Genomic DNA, 24,529 nt, shown 5'->3' with positions numbered 1-24,529 from the left:
TTACTTGCCAGATTGCTTGGAAATAAAATAAGGACATTTTTAGAAGGAATATCCAGTTTTCAGCTTTCATGAATAGGAATGTGTCTCCTTTTCAAGAAATTAAATGATCTGAAGGCAAAGCTGTTTCCACAAAAGGTAGATGCATGATACAGACGTATTTTTTTTGTCCTGGCAGTTTAGGATTTCTGTGTGTTGGATGAAATCATTAAGTATCTTACAAGATTTTACTTTAATTAATTTAATATTTTTTTCCCAACAGCTCAACATTCTCTACTTGGAGGCTCTTTCTTTTCCTTTTGACGATAAAGATGAAAAGAAAGTGGATATTGGAGGATTTTAATTTTATCTTTTTTGGTGTGCTCTGCCTCCTTTTCATAGATGGAGGTAAACTAGAACAAATAAAACGTAAGTAGACTTCAAACAAAGCTGTCACATTCACCTAAATTAGACATTTTCCTTCTATTTTCAGATGTGGTTCAGGAAGGAATGTCCTAAACCTTCTAACATTCTTCCTCCTTCTAATCCTGTGTTTAGTGGAATCAGGTCACACCCACATTTGGGGTACATTTTCCTAAAGCTGTACAGGTTATAGTGCATTGTAAAGGACATAACACATCAGTTGGAGAATCTGTTTTATTTCAAATATCCTGAGTCAAGAGTGTGCTTGATTCCATTTAGTAACCTCTGTAAACATCTGACAGATTATCTGGAATCTGTCCCATGTGTAAGACTATTGTGCTGAAGTTTTCAGCTAGTGTAAAGCTCGTCCAAGACTGTTCTCTTGTGTTGTAAAAACAACCTCATATGAACTGGATTAGGTACATCCCTTGAGAAAATTAAGAGTCTAAGCACTGTCAAAAACTTGATGAGAAGAATTGAAAAGAATACAAACAAAATAAAGGGAGCGTTTCTGCAAAGCCTGTCATCCGTGGGAGATGTTAACACATTTCAGAAATCATGGCATGGAGGAATAGCTACCCAAGTAAGTCAAGGAGTTATTGACTGCTTCAGCCTTGTTACTAGATCTCTGGAATGCTCTCCCTACCTGCACAGGCTGGGTTTTGGCCTCCTTCTTACAAAAGACATTGCTTGCCCTTGAGAAGTCATTGAAATTTTTAGCCTCAGTCTCAGCAGCTTCTGCTTCCAAGGAATTAGATGGAGAAAAAAAAAAAAGAGTGAGTTCCAGAAAGGCCCTCTGCCCCACTGATCTCACCCACAGGGAAGTGAGTGAGTGTGAAGGAACCTTGTTCAAAGAAAGAACAGTGTGAGAAATTACCAGACTCCAGTTGTCTGCTTTTTCGTATCATGTGTTTCATTTGTCATGCTTCTGTGTGAAGGGAAAGCAGATCACAGTTTCTACTAACAGTCCCTAGCTCTTGATAGCTTCTTCTAGCCCAGTAAATGTGAAGAATGTCCCTGGCTTGGATTATCACATGGAAGATGAGTATTTTGTTAAGATATCCTGAAGCATCTTCTATACTGAGGGTAATGGATGAAACTGAATTTGGATATCATTAAGATAACAGAAAGGAATTCCCACACAGAATCACATGAGAAACACTCTTTTATTGTAGAGATTGAAGGTTTCAATGTGACAGGGAGAGACAGGACAACAATGTCTGACAGGTATGTGGATTTCTGCAAATCTGCAACTGCAAGATCAAAAGTGCTTAGTGAACAAAAAGATCTTAAAATATTTTGAAAGCTGATGCATCAATTATTTCAGCATCTCTCTGCAGTACAACCTGGGATTTTCCTCAGTTGGACCAATTGCTTTGGTTTTGCAATGAAAAGGTTTTGTTTCCTATAAGCCTGCCTGAATGATTGGGCACTTTAATTTTCTTACCTAAACAGGTGAAAGGATAAAGTCACCCGTATGAAAGCCATTTTATCATCATTTCAGGAGCTGCAATTTTGGAAGAATGGGAGGCCATGTCATTTATTTTGATTTGGGAGGTTAGAAAAAACAGCATGTGAAATTAAGGGTGTTTCTGTTGTGTGATTCTCCAGGAAAAGAAAAACTAGTTTACAGAAAACTCTGCACACCTAAATACACTTTGTAAGCATGGAATGGAAATTTTCATTCATAGCTCTTTCAATTCTTTATTGTTTTACAGATTCAGATACATACTGTGTGTTCCAAGATAAGAAGTACCGTGTAGGAGAAAGATGGCATCCTTATCTAGAACCCTATGGCCTTGTTTACTGCGTTAATTGTCTTTGCTCAGAGGTAGGACTGCTGAGTTATTATCCTACAACTTCTACTTGCTTCACTGACTATAATCCTTTCCGTTGTAGCTACAATTCGACAAAGCCCAAACCTGTTTCACTCATGGGTCCTGGTCATGCTGCAGGAAATCAAGGCAGGTGATCCTAGTGAAGGGAAAATACTAACAGAGAAGGCCAATACTGGCAAATAATACTCACATAGCATAGACAAAACAGCTCCTTAACTAGCCAGAAGCTTTGTGGATGCTGGGCATTACATTTTGACAGATCAGGCCCTATTACCTAAGTATAATCCTTGCAGTTCCACCAATATGGACAATTATGCTGAACCTGAATTTGGTACTTTGATCTGTGTACAGTGCCAACATCTTCCAGTCAAAGCATCTGCTGCCCTAAAGTGCTGAAGGAACAGGCTTGGATGTAGCTGTTAGTAAAAGTCAGTCAAAGAAGAACGAGATGATGAAACATGAGAAAAGGTTATGGGGAGCAGAGAGAATTGGATAAAACATGAAAGGGCTCCCATCAGTTGATGGCTGATGCAAAAACACAGCAGTCAGAGATCCCCATAGTATGTCATATATGGCTGGGGGGAGGCACAAAAATGAGGGCAGTTTATGTCCCTTAGAGTACTTTAAAATAAACAATAAGCGATCTTAATCACTAACACATGAGACACTCCAGATGCTGAGTTCTGTCTGCTGTATTTAATGCAGAATAAAGTATTCCTGGCTATTTTCCCTCCCTGCAAGTGTAAAACACTGGGCCCCTGTGCAGCATTTGCTCTGAGGGAATCTGCTACTACAACTCAGTGCAGAGATGCACTAACAGTAGTCCCACAAGTTTGGCTGCAGAATGCAGCTGTGCGAGAAAAACCAATGTAGTAGGAAGAAAGGAAAATCTTTGTTTAGAGCAAAAAGGAGTATCCAGTCAACTTTTGTTGACGTATATGCAAAGTTGAAAACTCCCTCAGAGTCTGTGTGGATTAAAACACTCATTAAATCACTGGAAGGATGTGTCTTGGGTGGGAAAAAATTAACTGGAAGCCCTAGAGATCTGGATACAAATAATTGCTTGATGATTTTTAGGGAGCTGTTAGACAGCCTGGAGGGATGGGAAAGTGCATGGTCAGCTCCTCTGAATAATTGCTTGATGATTTTTAGGGAGCTGTTAGGGATGGGAAAGTGCATGGTCAGCTCCTCTAGAGAACAGCACTGCTGGGACCCAGGCACACCCACACACACCCACACATTATGAGCCTCCAAAAAAAGTCTGTTTTATTTTTTAACTTGGGCACGGAAGACAAAGTGACAGTTCAGGGCAGCAGGTTTAGTAAAGAATGAAACCGCTTATGGTAGTTCCCAGTACATGCAGCTCAGAAGTGGACTGGACTCTACTCCCTTGTCTGCTATATTTTACCTTTGGTGTACCATGAGGGTGCAAAATGTAACCTGGGATTATTTCAGCAGTGAGGATGCTGAGGGATCTCTTGGATGTGACTCTTGTTGTCTGGAAGGAAGATTCCAAATAACAACTGCAGCATCCAACCACTCATTTGAGCTTTGTCCTGGCCAAAGTCATGTCCTCAGAGCACTGACCTACAATAAAAGCTCCTGAAGCTTCATTAGTTTCATGAGGTTTCCTTCAGGAATCCCTCAATGATTTAAAATTTTAACAAAATAAAGGCATTAGACATGTCATGACATAGCACAAGCACAGACCATAAACCAAATATGACAGCATAAAAGAGAAAAGTAAAGTGTGCCACAGATAGCAAGTAAGAGAGACCTAAGTGTAAACCATGTATGATTCCCTGTCAGGTAGGCGAGGGATCTATATAGAGTCTGATGCAGCGACTGATTCCCTCACACTGCAGAGAAAAGCAAAAAAATCCCTAGAGGTCTTCATGGCCAGTGTGATCAAAATGTCTTTGCTCGCCACAAACATTGTGATCTGCATGATGTCTGCACAAAACAAGTCACATCAGCCAGGCAGCAGACAGAGATCTCTGCTCTGTCTCTAAACAGTCTGTCTGTCCATCCCCCCAGCACACACTCTTCAGATGTTTAAGAAAAAGGTGAGACAAATTAACTAAACAGAGGCCAAATTATTCAGCCTGGCATTAAAAAAGCTTTCCTGTTTTTGTGTGTATATAGTATTGTATTTTTACAAGTTATAACTTACATACTTAAACCAGAATAAAACTATACATAATTCAGTGTTCTCGCCCTGTTCCCCCTTCGTTTTACAACCCTTCCTCCCCCCCAGTTCACAGTGGAGCCTGTTGACTGTTACTGTCAAGTAAATTTGAGCACTCACAATTTGTTAGATCATTATTTTACTCCTAAAATACAGCAGCTTTTTGCTTTTGCTTGTGTTCACAGTCATATCTGCAGGGTTAAATGACTGCTCTCCACACTCAGCACTGATAGCCCAGCTTGGGGAGAGAGATGCATCAACACTCTTTGGTACCTGATGCAAAAATGTGACTTTGGCCCTGGGTCAGAGAGACTGACCAGTGCTTGAGTCCCACTCTGGTCAGTGGGGTTGCTCTCCCAAATATCACTGTGAATATAGGCGTAAGATCAGTCTCACTAAGCACAAGATCAGTTAAAATAGTTCTGTCCTGCTGCAGACAGTGGAGTCTGGCCAGCAGCACAGAGCAGAAAAGTTGGCCTGCAGAATTTTATCACAGCTGACCATGTACAGAAAGTAAACATTCCCCTCAGGAGATTCCGCAGGACTTAAACTGAAAAAGAGTGAGGTCATGGAACTGGACAAGTCAGCAACATGGAGCCAGGTCAGCAGGCAGTGCCAGCCTTTCTTCTACAGCAGTGTTTCACAGGCTCCCATGTCTGCTGGGCAAGGAGCTGTGCAGACCAGGGATAGTCCCTATTCTGTGAAGCTTCTGCAGTCTAAAATTTGCTCCTCTTCTACAAAATCAGTATATTTCATTTCAGTTCTCATTGGAAACAGATGGTGATGTCATTTTTAGTGTCTCTTTCCAAAGCAGATGCACAACTGTAGTTTGTGGCTAGCAATGATCTAATAGTAGGATTCCAGCCTGTGGTCTGCAGATACTTGTCAATGAATTATTTTGAAAGAGATGACTAGAAAGGCCTATATATCTGCTGTCTATGGAAGTCTGCACATCCACTGAAAACATTTCAGTGCTCCAGAAGGCATATGAAAATAAAGTGGGTTTAGTCCTGACACGACCTAAAACTACAGTCATAACTTAATGTCAGTGTTCATGCTGAAAGATCTTTCTTGCTATAAACATGAGCAACTCAGAGGTAAATTAAGAGGATGAATTATAGATGGGAAATGGGAATTTGAAATTGATGGTCTTTTCTGGTTACAGACACTGGATAATGAAAATTCCCTGTGTTTTAATTATAAATCAAACTTAGATGTGGTCAAATAGAATATTATGTTAATGACATGAATAATGAACCTTATTCCCAAGACTTAACTCATATTTCTTAGAAAAATGGCTACTTACCAACTGGTGTTTTTTGTCTACTGGGAAAGCAATAAAATGAAAACAAAAGACTCTCCATCGTTTTCAGGAGCAATTACAGACGCTATTGTCTCTTGTGGTCTTGAACTAACCCTCAGTAGGGGATATCTCAGAGACCTACCATTTATCCATGCCTTAGTTTTGGAAATGCAATTCCTAAGCATAATCTGCTCAAAAGAAAAAGACAAATGGAAATTAAAAGAGAAATGGAGATTGTTGCCATCCATTTTTAGGCACTTCCTCTGATTTTAAGGTTTGTAAGGATTTCTGACCTCCAGCATAAATTCAAAGGCAATAGAAGTATCTGGGCTTACCTTGGTATGAGTGAAACCAGAATGTTGTAAAAAGGCATTTTTAAAAAAATATTTGGATGTAGAATAGAGAACACAGAGATTTGTAAGACAGCCCATTTCATTAAAATACTATGTACTATGTTCCACCTGCAGAATGGAAATGTTTTGTGCAGCAGAATAAGATGCCCAAGTCTACACTGTGCTTCCCCTGTGCATGTACCACAGCTGTGCTGCCCACGATGCCCAGGTAATTCCTATTAGTGACAAGTAGTCCTTTCTGAAATAGTTATTTAATATGCTGAGTAACAACAAAATTAAATATCTGTGCTGGAAAACTTCTGTGAAGTAAACATCCTCCTGTATCCCTTTAGGTCATGAGAGGCTTGTCCTACAGTAAGTTACAGTATTTCTCATGGTGTTTTCTGTTTAGGAAATCAGAAATATAGATTTGTGAAGGGATCAGGTGAGCTGCCAATCCCCTACAATCCAGGCAGAAAGTAGCAGAAGTTTCATCGACTGTCCATTCCTGACTCCTTGTCTCTACATTCTATCACAATAAAACACCATCCCACAAATTTCCTAGGTTTCTGGTTTTGGTGCTTTTCATAAGAGCAGACCAAAATATAAGGTTATTTGCAATGGCTCTCTGTTAACAAGCAATTCAAAATTGCTGTGGCAAGCATGAATTTGTATAGTGTCACTGTACAACCAGTCTGGTAACATTTGCCTTTTACATCTCAGGTCCAGGCATGGCTTCATAATTAGTAGAGAGTGTTGTAAATCATAGAAGCAGTGCTGTAGAAGTTTATGACTATATAAATCCAATTGGATACTGTATAGTAAATTCTCCAGACTGTACATTTATTATATGCTCATTATTAAGAGCCACTGTATGAAAGAGACTAAGCAGGATCTTTCACGAGCCTGTTCCAGCATTCCCGACATGGCCTAATGGCTGGTAGATTTGACTGGAGCTTTTCCCTAAATGTCTGTCTTAGTGGCACCCCACATTTCCACTTATAAAAGAGTATTCATGCAGCATCATAGAAAGGGGTTTTATTTGACTTTCTCCAGAGAGTTTAATTGTCTGAGGAAAACAGCTGTTCCCTGACCAAAGCCTGTGAGCAGGAGGCAGTAAGTGCACAATGGCAGAGGAACATGAGTGCACAAAAGGTTGCTGTTCAGCTGGGATGGATGTGTTTACTGCACTTACTGGATAATAAATGGCATCCACACATCAATTTTGGGTAGGATTCATCTTCCCCGACACTTATATGCACTCTCTATCAGATTTGAGTATCAATATCTGATCTATGTATCTAGAAGCCTTTTTAACCAGTGACAAGGAAGAACCATTTCTAGCATATAACTCATCTGATGCTGTGATGCTGCTTTGGTGTCCTAGGATGAGATTGAGCCCATCCAACTTTAAATCCAACTCTTTGGCATCCAGCTGATGACTGGAGTTTTATCTATGATGGTCTAATACTTAGGAAAGAAAATTTGTAAGGCAGAATGCTTTCTTTGGCCAACTATAACTTAGTAAAATGGTAAGGTGCTGGTTCTTTTGTTTCCAGATCAAAAGAAGGACTGGTGTACTGGTGTGCCCAAAATCTGGTCTGTTTTTTCAGCTAATCTAAACTTCAGTTGGCAAGACAATCATCCAGATGCCCTTTACAGCTGTTGGAAACATGAGGGTGATTCATCCTGTTACCCAGAATGAGAAGACTTTTTCCCTGGAGATGCCTGTCACTCTCCACTGATTATTGAGGGAGCACAGGAAAACAGCTTACACTGGATGCTTACTTTTTGACAGTTTAAATTAAATCACAGAAGTCCTACTCAATAATTGGCATCTTCAGTCAGGAATGTTTTCTATTCTTTTTTTAGTATCTCTGTACAGTATCTACTATAGAATCATAAACGCTTCTAGATTGATTGGTTTTGCTTCAAGTGCTCCTTGGCAAAGAACTGTTTTGGCTTTTTTCTGTTCATGAGTTGCAAATTTCATGATATCTATTAAGATTTCAAAACATTCTACAGTGGTCTAGTAAGGAAGAGTAAGGCCCCCTGTAAACTCTCAAATCCTTCTTATCAAATTAAGTTCTTCCTATTCATAGATTTCAGCTGGAATTTTGTACTCTGTGTTTAAACTGATAAATATGGAAAATTATCAGAATGAGCCTTTCCTGAACTGTGATATATTATCTTCTCTTAGCTGCTCCTAAAGTCTATTTGTAATCAATCTGCTACAAATGACAGGCCATTACATTGCTAGCTGTGCACTATCTCATTAAAAATGAGAGTCCCACTAAGGTCTGTTTTTCCCCTAATTGAATCTGTAACAATATTAGGCAAAAGAGAATGCGTAGCCTCTTGTGATTTCAGGGGTTATTTGCATTCTGCTTTCTGCAGTGATTATGTGTATCATATTTGGTGCTCTATCTTCAGTGGCAAATGTTCATGCTCGATCTGAATAGGATCTCAAGCATTCTTGGAGATCTTAGGCCAGCTTTCCATTTCTATGTGTCTGGCATACAATGTCTTTTGTGCAACATGCCATGATATGCAGGAAATTCACTTCTCTAGTTTTCCTGGTTATTTTTTAATGGAATGTGTGAGAGCTTTGGCCATTGGCCATCCATGTGAATTATTCTCATAAATGCTCATTATATTCTGTTACATATGTTTCCCCTCCATTTCTCAAGCTGCATTATAGAAATGAGTAGTGCTAGTCAGAGTGACCTGAGGCTCTTCTCTTGCCTCTCTACAGGCCTTGTAGGGTGTAACTGCCCAAATCACTGCCTTGTTATTTAATGAAGTAGAGGTAATGCCAGGAGGCAGCAACTTTCATTGGATGCTGAACTTCTTAGCTACCTAAGTGGAGGACCTGTTGAAGGGATTCCTTTGAGAAAAGTTGGCACTGCTCTCCCCCTGGAATTAATGTCTCCTACATCCATAGCGACACTGGACTTGCTGACACAAAGAGATGCAGTGTTTGTATCCTGTCTCCCTGGAACCAGATACCATGAATCTTAAGTAGTTTTTAGACATATGTTATGAAGCATCTTCTACTTTCATCAGTGGTTCACCAGCTTCTACCATAGATTCACTGTTAACTTTTCTTTTTTTTTAAACCTATTCTTTCTAGCATTGGCAAATTCCAGACCTTGTGTCTTATAAAGATCTAGATATTCCTTCCTTTTGAACCTCTGAAAAGTAGTTTACCATCTGAATTGTATTCTTACCACCACACATACGTAAGCAAAAATACTAGGGTCACATGAATTGGGACTCTTTTTGCACATCAGTGAGACCCAAAGGACATCACATGCTTCTGAGCTTGGTCTCCCTCCTTCCACCTCAGTATGCTCCGGGCATCATCAGAGGGGAGGTGATTTGTAGTCAGGGAGAGAATTCACTGTCATTTTTAGATCTGGATCAGCTCTTTACCTAGAGTGGACCTCAGAGCTTCTGACTCCTGTCATGAAAATAAACTTCATGTACAAGTTCTTTGAGCATTTAGCTGTCATTTATGGCACTTCTATGGACAGTGCCTTTAAAGCTGGAACATCTATTGTAAATTGTATCATTTCTACATTCAACAATTATGAATCAAAGCATTTAGAGTCTAGTTGAAGATCAAACGTGTAAACCTAAGAAAAGCTTACATCAGAAGCAAAGATTGACAATTGCAGGATTTAGAACAGTTTTCCACATTCCACTTGCTGGTTTGATTTCTTAGCAGATAAGGCTGCACGCTGATGTATGAATCAGCCCATCTGGCTCCAGTGTTTTTTAAGCTTGCTGCCCCGACTAAACACACTGCCTTCCAAGAACATTCATTATTAGTAACATGTTTAAATTTAAGCTCCTTTGGTACTATGGTTTTTCTTTATCAAATTCAAACCACTTTTCTGATGTACTTTTGTTCTTCTTTAGATACAGAAATGCCAGGTGGTACCTATATACATAGCTGGTCTAAAGATGGACCAGATGAGGCGTCTCACAACAGTGGTCTGAGAACATCACCTAAAAATAAGTGAGGCTCTGTCTGCAGGGTAGACTGCAGCATGAGTCAGTAATACCTGAATCTTTGAACTAGCTATTTTAGATACTGGGACAGCATGCAACTCACTGCACTGCAAAACTTGCTGAAGAAGCAGGAAAAATGTGCCTGCCATGAGCTCAGTGCTACCTTCACTCAGTAACTGAGCTAGTCCAGGTGACACCCTGCACTCTGCAGTGTAGATAAAGATTCAGCCTTACAAGGTGCAGGGCACGTACAGCACCTGTTGACCTGACAGACATTTTATAAGTAGATACAGAACGTGTGTGTAGTGCAGCGCATCTCGCACTGAATTACAACCAAAATCTTCAACCCTGACTGTTGGAATGCTCTGGTGATTTTTCCATTGCAGAATGTACATAAAACCATTTGGTGAAGAGGCTTTGGGTCCTACCCAGCTCACACACCAGAGCTCCCAGGCTCTCAGTTCTAGTCTTCTTACCCTTCCATTCACAAACATTTTTGGGATGGAGGAAGGCATACTGTGCCCAGCTCTTCCATTCTCTATGCAACTCTTCTTGCTACCATCTATCCTTCTCACATCAGCAAGTGAGAGTCCTAACAACGGGTAGTTGTCAGATAGTTCAAATTAAGTATTTATTTGGAAGTAAATTTGGTTTAGAAATATAATGGCATAGGCATTCCAAGGAGATGTCTAATTCTTTCCTATTGATGTGTTCTTAGATAATTTGTATTGGTTTGTGATTTGCCTTTGTCACTACCTTCACAAGGAATGTTTGCTATCACAACCAGATTGAGGTTATCACTTGTTTCCATTCTGCTTTTTTGACCATAAAAATTCAAAAAAAGTCTATCTGTATATCAGCATCCAAAATGCATTGAAAGAATACATATCTTCCCACATGGGTGACAAAACTTCCATTCTTTGGACTGACATGATAGGATAGGATAAGCTGCTCAGAATTTTTCCAAGATAACTTCCAAGACCTTCAAAGAGGCTTCAGAGAGGACTCAGAATACACCAAAGCTTCATTTAATTTGTTTCCTTGGCAGGGGAGTGATTGGTGGATTCATATAATCGTTTAACTTGAGAGCAGGAATTAAAGTAGAGCAACCTAGAAAGTGTTTTATGAGTCCTTCAGAGTTGCTGGGCAATTGATGGGCAATTTTTTATGCAACTATAAAAGAAAACACAGGAAATTAAGCTGCAGAAAATATATTAAAATAATGTGAAGAGCTTGACTTAGCCCTAGAAAGCTAAAACACAACCAACAGCCTTTTGAATGTTTAAACTGAAACTACATCTTTGCCTTGAATCTGTATGGAAGTTCAGAGTGTCTAGATAAGGTGCTAGTAGTTCCTTCAAGCAATGAATTTCATACACTTTCTGCCATCTGACCATATTAAAGACTAGCTGTGGTGATTAACTCTGAATTACCCTGGAGTTTTTAGAGCTTAACCTGGTCCTTGAAGTTATTTTGATGTAAAGCATTTTGTGGCTTAATATCGTTGACACCTGCACCTCCAAGAGGCACATATGGATTTTGTTTAGAGCTTGTGTTTGCAGTTTTTGGATAGTGCACAACTTTTCCATCCACATTTATTGTCAGCCTCCACCACTACTCTAAAGACGACTTCATTGCACAGCTTTGGTTGTTTTTTAAAGGAACCTTCACACATCATCTATGTTTCTTTAAATCACAGATTTGTAATAATTTGGATTGTGATGCATGACTGAGGGAAAAGGCTAAATGCACACGGACCGAAGCTTGATCCACATTCTACTGTAGTCAATTAACAGATTTCTATTAACTTTGATAGTTTTTGGACTCAGTCTTCTATGAGAACAGATGCAGTTACTGACTATGACTGACTACTGACTTTCTCTCTCTAGAAATACTAAGGAATATGGTAGAAATACGAGACAGAAGATGAAAGGGGAAACTGCCTCTTTGCTGCGCCACACAGAGTAGGTGTTTGGGCCAGGTTCCAAATCTATTTAGTTCAATGGACTTCAGATCAGACCTTGAGGTGACACATTTGTGTAGAGTGGAAACAAAATTAGAGGGAAGAAATTTAAAAAAAGAATTTTTAATAGGAAAGAAATCCATTTGGTCTCTTATGCTGTGCTACAAATCCCCAAGGACCTCCAGCCACAAAAGTTGTTTAAAATAGTCCTAGTTGACCCCTAGAAGATAACCCTGCACTGAAACAGTGTAAGAGGTTTTCTTATCTGAGGTTCCTGTATTTTTATGAGATGATGAATCAAGACCTAGTCCTGGTGATGAAGTAGCTCTAGAATATTTGCGTTTTACCCTACCTGATGTGACAGTAGTAAAAACTTTTTTACCACTGTAAAAAAATGTCTCCTTTCAGCAGCTGGTGGTTTTGACCTTGAAACAGCCAGTTTGCAATAGCAGTTTGTTCCCCATGTGCTGCTGGCTCTCTGGGCTCAGTTTAGATATCCAGCCCTGAAGCTGCACTAGGAGCAAGTCCAGAATACATAGAACTGAGTTGATGGTGCTGACAGGTTTCCTGCCTTTTTGAGGCAAAGGTATGCAAGAGGCTTTTACAGATACTGAGGAAAGTTTGGTAGATGGGAAAATTTCTGGAAAAAACAGAGCATATTTTATTCCAGGTCACCATGAAACTTGTGCTCCACAATGTCCCTCACTGCCTGTAAGACAGAGATTCCCTGTCTACTCTCTTTTCTTTAGCACCTCTGCATTTGGCCCCTCTCACCAAGTAACCCCAGCATAGCACCTCATACCCAAGTGGCCAAAATATGGTCACAGAACGTTTCCTGCACTGAAGGTCTTTTTGGGGATGTGAACCACAGCAGCAGAATGAGCCAGCTATCTGCTTCTTTGCACTGGCCTTTCTGGTACAAATGGGTCAGCAGACAAACATTAATTGGATCTCTGAGTACAAAGCAAACCAACTGCTGTTACTGTATCTTAGTTTCACTGGAACTGCAGGAAAATAGGCAAGTGCTCTGTGTTATATAAAGTACTACTATTTCTGCATGAAATGCACTGCATAAACACAGAAGAGTATAATTTATGTGATCTTTTTTCCATATAAACATGAAGATCTTTTTTTAAGGAATATTTTAAAAATATGGTTTGGTTTGTACACATAGCACCAGGGTTAGTTCAATCAACAGAGTTTTTCCAGATTTATTCAACATAACTATGATCAAAATCTCACTGTCACTCTCCTAGAAAGATGCATAATCTCTGCAGGATGCTTCCCTCACCTCTTTTAAGTCTTAGACCACTCTGTTTTGAATTTTTAAGGATCAGATTATCAACACATATTTATTCCTCCGTTCCAAATATGTCTCATACTGAATAGCTGTTCCTTATATACAACAGCCATATTCTATTGTCTTGTATGTAGGAGAGGGAAGAGCCTAACATAGAGGATTTTTGCCTGGAGGCAGGCTTCTTTATCTTTTACTTGGAATCTTTTACTAGCACTTAGATTTCTCCAGGGCTGGGGAGAGCTTTGGCTGAACCCTTTGGAACACATCACCAAGGCTGGAGAAGTCAAAGGACTCATTACCACTTTTTCAGAGCTCTGTTTCCATAGGTGAAAGAAGGCTAGTTCAGACATTGTTACTCAGAGCAGCTCAACAACTGTTAACATCTTTACATGCTTATCTAGCTGTCAAAGTGGCTGTTCCAGCAACCAGAAGAGGCATACAGCATTTTAAAAGATGGAGAGAGGAGTTCAGCCCTGGTCCCCTCACAAAGTGAATTTTGAAGTACTTAGACTTACTCTGTGTTTTCCTCTTGACCTTCAGGCTGACAGAGGATCCAAACATGTTTCAACTGTCTGTGCAATCAAAAGTAACTAGAAAAGTAAATTCATACAATCATAGAATGGTTTGGGCTAGAAGGAAGCTTAAAGGTCTTCCAGTTCCAATCCCTTCCACTAGACCGGGTTGCACAAAGATCTGTCCAGCCTGGCCTTGAACAGTCACAGGGATAGGGCAGCCACAGCTTCTCTGGGCAAGCAGTGCCAGGGTTTTACCACCCTCACAGTAATTAATTTCTTCCTAATATTTAATCTAAACCTACTCTCTTTCAGTTTGAATCCATTTCCCATTTAGAATTTGCACATGAATAACTTATCTCATTACTGTTATTCCAGACTACTTCAGGTAGTAGTATTTTGGGGCCTCCTGGAATGAAGCTTTTGCAGTGGAGCATGGAGCCTATTTTGTAGCCTTTAACATTGCTATGAAAACCACTTGGTATGCAAAAATCATCCCTATATTTTCTACATGTACATTATCCTACGGAATAGTCTGTTTCTAGGAAAAGACCTGGACTCCATGAAAGAGGAGAATTAACTATATTTTTTTAACACAGAGACCTAGGGGTATGTGCAAGTTCTACCTCAACAAAGAGTTTTGCAAAAGCAGATGTCAGGTCATCAAAGTATTGCCCACTTTTGTTGGGCCATGTGTGTGCCTAAGTTGATTCAGGTTTCATGGAATTTTCGATAAGCAAAGAAGGAAGAAGTACTTTGATACTCTAGTCCTGTTCCCCTCTGGCATTAGAAATGCTTGTGGTCTGCACATTTCCAAGAATTGTGCTTTATTTCATAATGGCTCTTTATGTGTGCCTTCTGAATAGGTAACTCATAATTCTTAGGCAAATTTTAAGTTACAAGGAAAGTAATGCAGCCTTGCATTATGCTGTTACAACTTGAGATGTACAGAAAGCAGCATGTGACATCACCAGTCAGCTGGTGTCCAAAGACAGTTTCCTGCACCAGGATACAGCCTAGGGAGCTTAGAGTCTGCACTGCAACTAAACTGACACTTTCAATTGTGTACATTAAGTAGCAAAACTCACTGAGAATACAAAGAAATGTGCAGAAGAGATGTCAGTGCAAGCAGTTGTCCTGGAGTTAGAGCAGAATCCAATTGCTTCTCTAGTGAATACAGTTCCAAAACAATCCTCAGTCTCTTGGTCTGTACATGCTTATGCTCTGTGTTGATTCAGAAAACATGTTTAATAAAATCCTCTCTGGATTCAAATTCATAATCTATCATCTGTCTGCTTTAAAAAAAAACAGACTATCTGCAAAACAGTTCCCAGTATGGTAAGTTTCTTAAGGCATTAGACCTTCTGATTAATTTCATACTGTTTAGCACTTGATTGTTTTTATAAGGGTGGTTAATAAAATAGACAAACCGTAAAACCCAAGCCAGGCTGGGCACCCAGTCTTTCTGCTGGACATTAAAAGCCTATCTTTTTCAGTAAATGACACTAGGTGATTCTGAATGTTGCAGTTCAAAAATAGTTTCTAAGTCAGCAAGCCAAGAGTCTGTAGAATTTTTTAAAAATGTTCTTTGCCAGATGTTCTGATACTAAAATAAGCAATAGTGAGAGTGTTAAGTACTAACACAAATGGACAGAATATTGTACGAGAAAGCGCCTCATAGAGATGCAATAAAACCCCACAGACCCTTCCTGAGGGGCTGTACAGGGTCCCAGCAGATCCTGCTGAGGGTTATGACTAGCATGAGCTTTGCCTGCACCTTTCTTGGCCAACGTGTGCAGTCTCCATTTCAGGAGTACACTCACTTCAACCTGCTACTGACTGCAGGTCAATACAACTCAGCACGGCTGTCAGAAAGCCAAGAGGTCTCGCTGTCCCCACTGGCAAGGACTGCCCATAAGCAGCTGATTTTCTTGTCTTTCAGATGTCACATCATAAATGCTTCACTGATTATCATGGCATGACTGTACTGATTCTGACGTGGTTTTAGCAGTATGTTAGGTAGCGTCCTAAATTGTCTGTTAGTAATTATACCTACACCTCTTGTCTTTATCCAGAAGGATCCAAGTTCAATGCTTAATTGATTGTAGTTAAGACTGGATCCTAAAGCCATTTCTCAAATAAATCAGCTCCCATTTCCCAAAAGGCTAGATTGCTCATAGCTGGTTACTGCTTTTCCCTCTCTGCACATAAATACTTTTGCAGAAGTTACCACTGTTTCAAACACCGGGAACTGCCCATGGAATTTGCCTAAGCTATTCAAGGGATTAGTTGCAAATAACTGATGCTCTTCTACTTCACATCCAAGTAAGGGTAAAACATCTCAGGACCAAGTTTTTATAACAATCCAGGAAGGAATAGAATTGTAAACATAAAAAGCTGAAAAGATGATGTTTCCAAAACTGTCATCCATGTGACACAGCATCTGTTTCTCCCAGAAGGCTGGAAAGCTCCAGAAGCCAGGAAGGCCGGGTATATGTACATTTTTGACTCTTCCTCAAACCTTGGCCCTTGGACACCTCAAGTCATGGGCAGACCATCAGGAACCCAACAGGCTTCCATGAAAAAATGTGTAATTGGAGCAGATTCCACTGAACCAGAAAATTTCCATATAATGTCTATGGTTTATGAAATTCATATCTAACACTTTTTTGTCAGACTATCAGGAAAGCATTGGCGCTGCAGTTCACACTGAGGTAGCATCCCTTCATGGCAAACTTTTTGCCATATTGTTTCTTCACATGCTCTGTCAAATGAACCACAATTAATGGAATCTGTGAACTATACCTGTATGCACTTCTAGTTCATAGTGAACTTTCACATTGAGGTGTACTACAGTTCTTAGTTGATACAAAGCCTGTTTTTATACATCAGCAGTTCCTCACAGTACAAGCATCAATTTCTAAAAAGCATTCAAGCACATACATTGGCTGAATCCTTGGCTGGAATTGGCTTCATCGAGGCTGGAACTTACCTTGCGTGTATGAGACATCAGTGAAAAACAGCCCAGGCAAACAAAAGAAGCTGGACAGAATCCCGTGTTTGGAAAAGAGAAATATTTGGATATAAGGATTCAGGTATAGCCATCATAGTCTCCAGTTCCTTTTTATAAAATAATTCTTTTGAAGCTAATGAATTTTTGATACAGTTGTATTCTGTGGTATGTTTTTAAAATCTGAAGGATATTTTCAGCCAGGTTTAACCTCTGAAGTTACTTACAGGATAAATTCAAATCGATATCAGGTCATGTGAAGCCCAGGTTGTACATCTTGGCCCCTGCCATTACCTCATGCTAATGTTGGTGATAAATCACTGCTATCCATATTGCAGACTCATGGTCTTATCTTGACCACACTAAAGTTGTAGGCAAATGTAAGCATGGCCTCTCAACTTCTATATGGAAGTCTGAGCCCTTAGAGAATAAATGCCAACCACAGAAACAGAGATAATTCCTCTTCAATTGATGCTATAATGTCTTTACGTTGTATGTTGCTTCCACTGACATGCTAAGAATGCCAGAAAAAAAAAGCTCAGATTGAACCCAGTTAATTGAAAGGATTCACACAGATGGTTTGCCTGGTACTTTACAGAGGCAGCTAATTAAAGCAATGTTAGTCAGCACCATTAAAATGCCAGATAAAGCTTAGAGAACAATCCTGATTAGGAAGCAAGGTTTACAAATAGAGCTTTGAGCAATGCAGTACATTTGCAGTTAATTAATCTGATTCTAACAAGTCTTCACTGAGGCACAGAATAATGTATGCTGATATCAATATTAATGACAAGATTTTTCAAAGCTCAAACGTGGCACTTATTAAAACAAACCACAATGACTCTGATTTCACATTCTACAGGAGAATATGATATCATGGGGGAGTCTGAACTCCTCTAATTAGCCATAATTTAAAAAGCATTAGAAAGAAACCAAGTCCGAGTTGAAGAAAGTCAGTCACACACCAGCAAAGTTAGAGAGAGAGAAACTGCACCAGACAAATTATATTTGGACACAGAATATAAACAAATCTTCCTTGCAGCTCCAGGCAAATACTGTGTTTGGAGAGGATCAGTTGTGCTCTCCAATATGCCATCTCCAATATATGACTATATATTTTTTTGCAATAACAAGTAATGTGGTCTTGATCTGAAAACCTCTTCTAGACCTAACTGTGCAATAATGAAATATGTCCAGTCACTTAATGTGCTAACAGATGATCATATGGACAGGTTTGTGCAGCATAGGACTTAAACCACGGTCTTAGGTTCTGTAATTGAAACTGACTTTTCTTAAAATTATTTCATCAAATAAGACTTCAACTCCCTGAAAGCAGGTTGTAGTGAGGTGGGTGTCAGTCTCATCTCCCAGGTAACAAGTGGCAGGATGTGCAGAAATGGCCTCAAGTTGCACCAGGGCAGGTTTACGTTAGATGTGTTTAAAATGTTTCAACAGACAGAGTTGTGAAGCATTGGAGCAGATTGCCCAGGGAAGTGGTGGCGTCCTGATCCCTGGAAGTGTTCAAAAAATGTGTGGCTATGGCACTTGAGGACATGGTTTAGTGGTGAACATGGTGGTGGTACTAGGTTGACAGTTGGACTTGATGATCTTAAAGGTCCTTTCCAACCTTAATGATCCTGTGATTCTCTGGTTTAAAATAGCCATAGAATTTCATCCCATATTCCAGACAGGCAGATGTACATGTTTTTGGGCTGCATGTTATGATTTAGCTGTTACAGGCCCAACTCTGTGATCAATTAAAAGAAACAGATGAAAACAACTACATAGTGCAACTCTCTGCCATCATTTTACAAGCAATAAAAGTTTCACCATCCTCCTTCCTGATTTAGAAGCCACAGTTTAAGGGCATCTGGTAATTTCCTACAGATCTGAGTATTGTGGCATATACCAAGGTAAATCTGCAGTAAAATTTACTCTCTTCATCCAACACTCTGAAGAGTCATGGTGAGTCATTCAGGTATTGGTCTTTGCAAATGTCAGACCACAAGCCACACACTACTTTTGGACAGGCATCCCACATGGGCACAGCAATATCCTGCAGAGGCTGTGTGAACAGGGCCTTGTATCCGGTCAAGCACCATCTATGTTATCCTTTCACTTCTCCTTCCATTTTCATTTCTTTCCAGTTCTTCTGCTCTTCCAGTTGCCCAAGGGGCAAGGACATAACAAAAGGTTTGTCGGTCTTTCCTCCTGCTTTCCGTGAGATGTCTCTCAGAAAGCCCAAGAAGGAGATTTAAGTTTTGGGAGGCAGCACAGTCCTAAGAAGTCTCTTCATCCATGTTTTCCAATATTTGTGCCTAAATAGTAGCTGAATTTGTCAACTGAATCTTTTGCTGATGACTTTCAAAGGATGTCTTAATTAGAGCATACATCTTTCCATTTCAGACTGTGCATTACTAGCAAGCCATACAGAAAGTGCTGAAAGCAATGCACTTCTATGCCAAACACAGGTGTTGTCAGGGCTCTGTACTCTTTATAAGATTTTGGAAAGGTATCATTAGACTCTCTTGATTGCACTGAACTAATGATGTATCCAGTGCTTCAAAGGTGGAAGTGTGAACACCAAGTGTGTCAGGCAATGAAATGTCAGGCAAGGAACCCTAGCTAGCTGACTTCTGCCAGTCTCCTACAGAATGGACTTTGCTGAGCCCATACACTTTTAAATACTGTAGTACATGTATACAGACAGATTTGACATTTACCATTTAAAATATTAATATTTGATGGACCAATGTAATTAATGTATGCTTTTATGGAAAACTAAATGACAGTGTTTCATGCCAGTGCATGCCAGCAGAAAACTGCTCTTTCACTTGAGCTCACAGCTGAAAAATGTACATTCTGTGGTGTCATGATTTCACAAAAAAATATCTCTGGTTTTATCTGATAGGTAATGAAAGGGAGTGTAGCAAAACCTGAATTTTCAGGTCAGGTTTCTTTTACATGAAAGCCCAAACCCACTGATTGAAATTTCAGCTGCATTCCTAGAAATTTGCAGTGATTTGGGTTCCAGAGAACAAACACTCCACTGTTACTTCCACAGAGCCCTTGTTTGAAATGTCTTTTCCCATGCTGAGATGCTAAAGTCATGTGAATGTAAGTATGCAGTGCCAGGTTCACTGCCCAAGCAATATCAGGTAACTTGCATTTCATGGGTAAAGTGTAATCCCTTTGCAGAGTTTATCAACTGCTAACAGCTAAATAATCTAGAGGATATTTTAGCATAAGGTATGGATAGCTTTATGTCTCAGAAAAACATTTAACCCCTGTGGTGCAGAACTCAATATGATACTGAGTTGAAGCAGGAGGTTTCAGAGTTGAATTGACACTGCTATCACATGCACTTTGTCATATGCACCAAGTTCTGCAAACAAAGTTCACTCAGTTGCACCTCTGACATTAAAATGCATGTCAGAGAAAAATCAACTTTTGGCTAGCTTTTGGCATCTGCGTTTGACGAGTTTTGCCCATTTTGCAAACAACAGCAGCAATGAATTGTGAAGGCCACTAGGAACAAACACTTGCTTAGTACATAGCTTTAGTCTGGCAGTCCCATCATCAGTATTGCTGCTCCTCTACCAGAGGGTTTGTGCCTGTGCATGGCATGGAATCATGCATGCCCTGTGGCACAACTTGCTAACCTGCAATTAAGTCTTCTCTGGGCTGCAATACTAGAAATCATTAAAAAAAAAAAAAAAAATCAGTACCCAGTACTAAGAAGTGGGAAACCCTGCTAGAACAGAGCTATTGATAGTGGGATTCTGTGTGTATGCACAGAATGCCTTTTACATTACAGCATGAAAGAGCCACGTACATGTAACAAGTAGGTGCATAACTACACCCCTCTGTCCTAACACCAAATGCTACAGAACAAGGGAAAATACTGCAGCATGAGGCAGGGCCATTAGTGCTGGCATTGCAGTTGATCATCAGCATCCTAGGATTAACTGGAACAGTCATCTCAAAGTGTGAATTACCAAAGTTCAGCAAGGTAGCAGTATATCACTCGTACTTTGCAGCATGACAAAACTTGTCATTACATAATACAGAGAAATGAGGGAGAAGGGGAGATTTTCTTCCCCTTTATTTATGACATTGTGAATTATCAAGAATATTTGCATGAAGTGTTCCTTTCCCATTGTTTCCAGAAGACTCCCTTTTCTCAGTAAGCAGCAAAATCACCGGGAAATCCTGTGAATACAATGGCACCACCTACCACCATGGCGAAATGTTTGTGGCTGAGGGCCTTTTCCAAAACAGGCAAGCAAACCAGTGTGCCCAGTGCAGCTGCTCAGTAAGTAACATGATTTGACAGAACCCTGCTCGGTCTATGCTCCAGTTCTTCTTTCTAGAAGATGTGACACTGAAATATAAGCAATACATAGCAAAGGCTGAGAACTGAGAATTAATGCTGAAACTCATGAGAGTGCTCAGAGCCAGCGTGCAGCACCTGGTAAACAAATGCCAGATGACTTCTTAAACACAGTGCACAAAGCATACTCTGCATCTGCTGTAAGTGAGCTTACAATGCAGAGGCAGCAGGTAAAATGTTGCTGCTTGGCATATATAGAATATTTCCCTTCAACCTAACTGGAAAACATAGCACTAAGCCAATGACTGATTTCATTTAGACTGAGCTGATAAGTAAAGAGCCCCAAGGCCGGGAGTGGACAGCTCTGAACTGGCATTGGGCCACAGAGCCATTCCTGAGATGTCACAATTCAAATCCTGTATATTTGAGCAGTCACGCAGTGACTCTTCAGAGACAGTGTCTGAACCAGAACATCCCTCTCAATCCCACCAGCTCTTCAGTATCGACTATTGGCACCTCTGTACTTCCTCTCATAAAATCATCATCATCATATTCTTCATGAACTAAGAATTTAATACAAGTACTGAACAGACTGTTCTAATCTAATATTCTGCTTTTGCATAGAGTGGCATTTATGTAAACACAGATTTAAGCATGTCCATAAAAAATGAATATACAGTACCAGACAGTCGACAACTCCTTCTAAATTCCCCTTTGTGTTTTACTGGCAGGAAGGAAATGTGTACTGTGGATTGAAGACCTGTCCCAAATTAACTTGCTCTTTCCCAGTTTCTGTTCCGGAGTCCTGCTGTCCAGTTTGCAGAGGTAAGTTCAAGCACAGCCACAGGAGGACAGGCTTACTCCTTCCCCTTTCAGAGCCTTGTCTGTGCACCAGTACTGTCACTCAGGACACTGTCTGCAAGTTTTCCATGTAATTACAATCCAATGCACATCGGGAAATTACCCTGTGAGTGCCAGCAAGGTAACATTGTTACCTTTGTTTTCCTAAATTGAAATAAGGCGAGAATGCACTGATGATGAAGTTGCATCCCCCTAATGAGGTAAATTGAGGCTTCAAATGATGTATTGAAGTAGCTGCCATTACTCTGGGTAGAGAAGCTTTGTAATAAAAGATGGGCTTCTTTCTGACAAGTTACCAGACCTACTCAAGTTGTGCAAGACACGAGAATTTCAATTGAGAGGCAAGGGCAATTACTACAATATAAATGAGTCAGACAATACTCATATGACTTCAGGATTTTACTAGCAATTGCATTTTAGATCTTGTACACACAGGACACTTGATTCTAGGGGCCTTCCCAGCCTTTCTGAATGTCTAAACCTAATGGTCTGTCTAAAAGTCCAAAATGTCTGAGAATTTCTGGATAAATTTTATCTCACTGTTAGTATAATGGCACTTGAATCACCACTCCCAGGGTATCTAAGCATCTATGACCTGTTTTCAAAGATGCAGATAGGCACTTAAAGGTACCTACACTTTTCAGAAGTGCCACTCTTGATATCAGTGATGCCAGGATGCTTTGAAAAACTCTCCTGCTTGCACCTTTGTGCTGCTGTATTCTTTTGATATTCTGCTTGTTTGAACTCAGTACAACTGCATGGTAAAAATAAGGAGTATTATATAGTTGGTTGTATAATTTTCTCTCTGGTTTAAGAGTTGCAAAACACTAACCAGCATAGTCCCACAGCCCCTGACCTGAGGAGTTGACTGAGTGCACAAAATGGATCAAAAGCTCTGAGCAGCAGAGGGCTAAGCCAGCAAGAAGGTACTTGAGAGTGCATCAGTGCTAGTAAAGCAGCAGGGTGCAGAAAGCCCTGCACAATTTGAAGGAATGAGGTCCTGCACAGAAGCTGTGTAGTCCCATCAGTGCAGCAGGCTGACAAAGCTGCTTACCCTGGGGACATGCAGTGGTAATTAACCTATGTGTGGCACCATGGAGGAGGACCTGAGCTGATCTCTCAGGAGGGCAGTGCTCTGTGCTGCATGAACATGTCACCTCAGACAAAACAAGGATGAGGATCTCTCTGCAGTGGTCCTTTGCATAGAGATTGTTCCTCATTCTTTGCTGCTTTGCCATATTACTCCACAGTATCTTTACAAATCTTGAAACTTTTTGCCAGGCAAACTACTTGTGAAGCCACCTGATCTCTAGCAAGCAAAGTGATAGTCCTGTTCCCAGGGTGAAATACAGTGATATACTGTTTTAAATGTAATACATTGACAGTTAATTAAAGTAAATCCTTGTCAATTGTATGATGTCAGTTACCAGGTAGTTATTTGAGCTGTATTTGAAACCAGCTTCTTCCAGTTACAAAAATCAATCTGACTTTCCAAGTACAAAGTATCAGACATAGCTATGCAGTAAACCAGCCTTACACTGGAGAAATCAGTCGCTTCAGACACAGTCACTAATGAGAAAACAGTTCATTAGCATTTCCATATGAGAGGTGAGATTACATCAGATTATGTACCAGAGGCAACTCACTGTCTGCACTGATGCAGGGCTTTTTAAATGTATTTTCCTGTCTACTGCTCTGACTTAAAAATGTCAAATTGATAATTTATCTCATAATCTAGCTTGTCCTTTTCAATATGGCAGAAGCTCTTTTATCTCTCCTCTGTGATTTCTATGAAATGCAAACCTAAACATAATATTGTAAAGATTTAGCACAGCTCATGGGGAGGAAACTGTGAGTCAGTTTCTGCTCCCTGCGTGGCCAAATATATTAATATTAAAATTTGCTGATTTTCATATTCATTCCTCTGCTACTGACTAGACCCTAAATATAGCTGTAAAGCCAGGTGAGACTTTTTCCCTCTGTATCTCCCAAGGTGTTGCACAGTTACTCCTCTAACTGATGCTGTTCTACTTCATGTACAGGAGATGGAGAATTATCATGGGAACATTCTGACGGAGACATCTTCCGGCAGCCAGCCAACAGGGAAGCTGTAAGTGGGACCTACAGTTTAAAGACATACTTTCTTGCTGTGCTGTGCATGGCAGTACATCAGGGAAAAAAGAGAAAAGGATGATAATGGGCTAAATACCTACTGCCTCATCCTGGGTTCTGTGAATCTAGCCCAAAATAGGTTTCTTTCACTCAACCTGAATTCATGAATAATGCTGAATTAGAAACTGTCAGGAGGAGCTCCTGAGGTCTCTGGATTTGGTTTTTGCTGTGTATGCTCTATAAGAATAAGATTTGACAGTATTTGTTTGCTAAGGAAGAATTGCTTTTAAATAATAATTGCAAACACTAGCTTCCCAGTTCACATACACATTTACTTTAGGGCATCACTGTCTTTGGTGGT

At 40.1% G+C, this 24,529-nt stretch overlaps 1 protein-coding gene across 3 annotated transcripts in view; it reads left to right on the top strand.

The window, feature by feature from the left end:
• The first annotated feature begins 262 nt into the window (after positions 1-262).
• CHRDL1 (chordin like 1) overlaps positions 263-24,529 on the top strand; it is a 35,133-nt gene continuing 10,866 nt past the window's right edge. For 2 of the 3 annotated variants that reach the window (XM_017743164.1, XM_017743163.1), the window contains exons 1-6: positions 263-405; positions 2,118-2,230; positions 6,196-6,289; positions 21,032-21,177; positions 21,927-22,020; positions 24,099-24,166. In XM_017743164.1, the coding sequence (XP_017598653.1) occupies positions 309-405; positions 2,118-2,230; positions 6,196-6,289; positions 21,032-21,177; positions 21,927-22,020; positions 24,099-24,166 (612 nt within the window). In that variant the 5' untranslated portion in view covers positions 263-308. The remainder of the gene's footprint in view (positions 406-2,117; positions 2,231-6,195; positions 6,290-21,031; positions 21,178-21,926; positions 22,021-24,098; positions 24,167-24,529) is intronic. The other variant, XM_017743165.1, reaches the window with a different exon arrangement.

Source organism: Corvus brachyrhynchos, unplaced genomic scaffold, assembly GCF_000691975.1.
Source record: "Corvus brachyrhynchos isolate BGI_N302 unplaced genomic scaffold, ASM69197v1 scaffold398, whole genome shotgun sequence".
Taxonomy (NCBI): domain Eukaryota; kingdom Metazoa; phylum Chordata; class Aves; order Passeriformes; family Corvidae; genus Corvus; species Corvus brachyrhynchos.
This window is presented reverse-complemented; position numbering and strand designations above follow the sequence as displayed.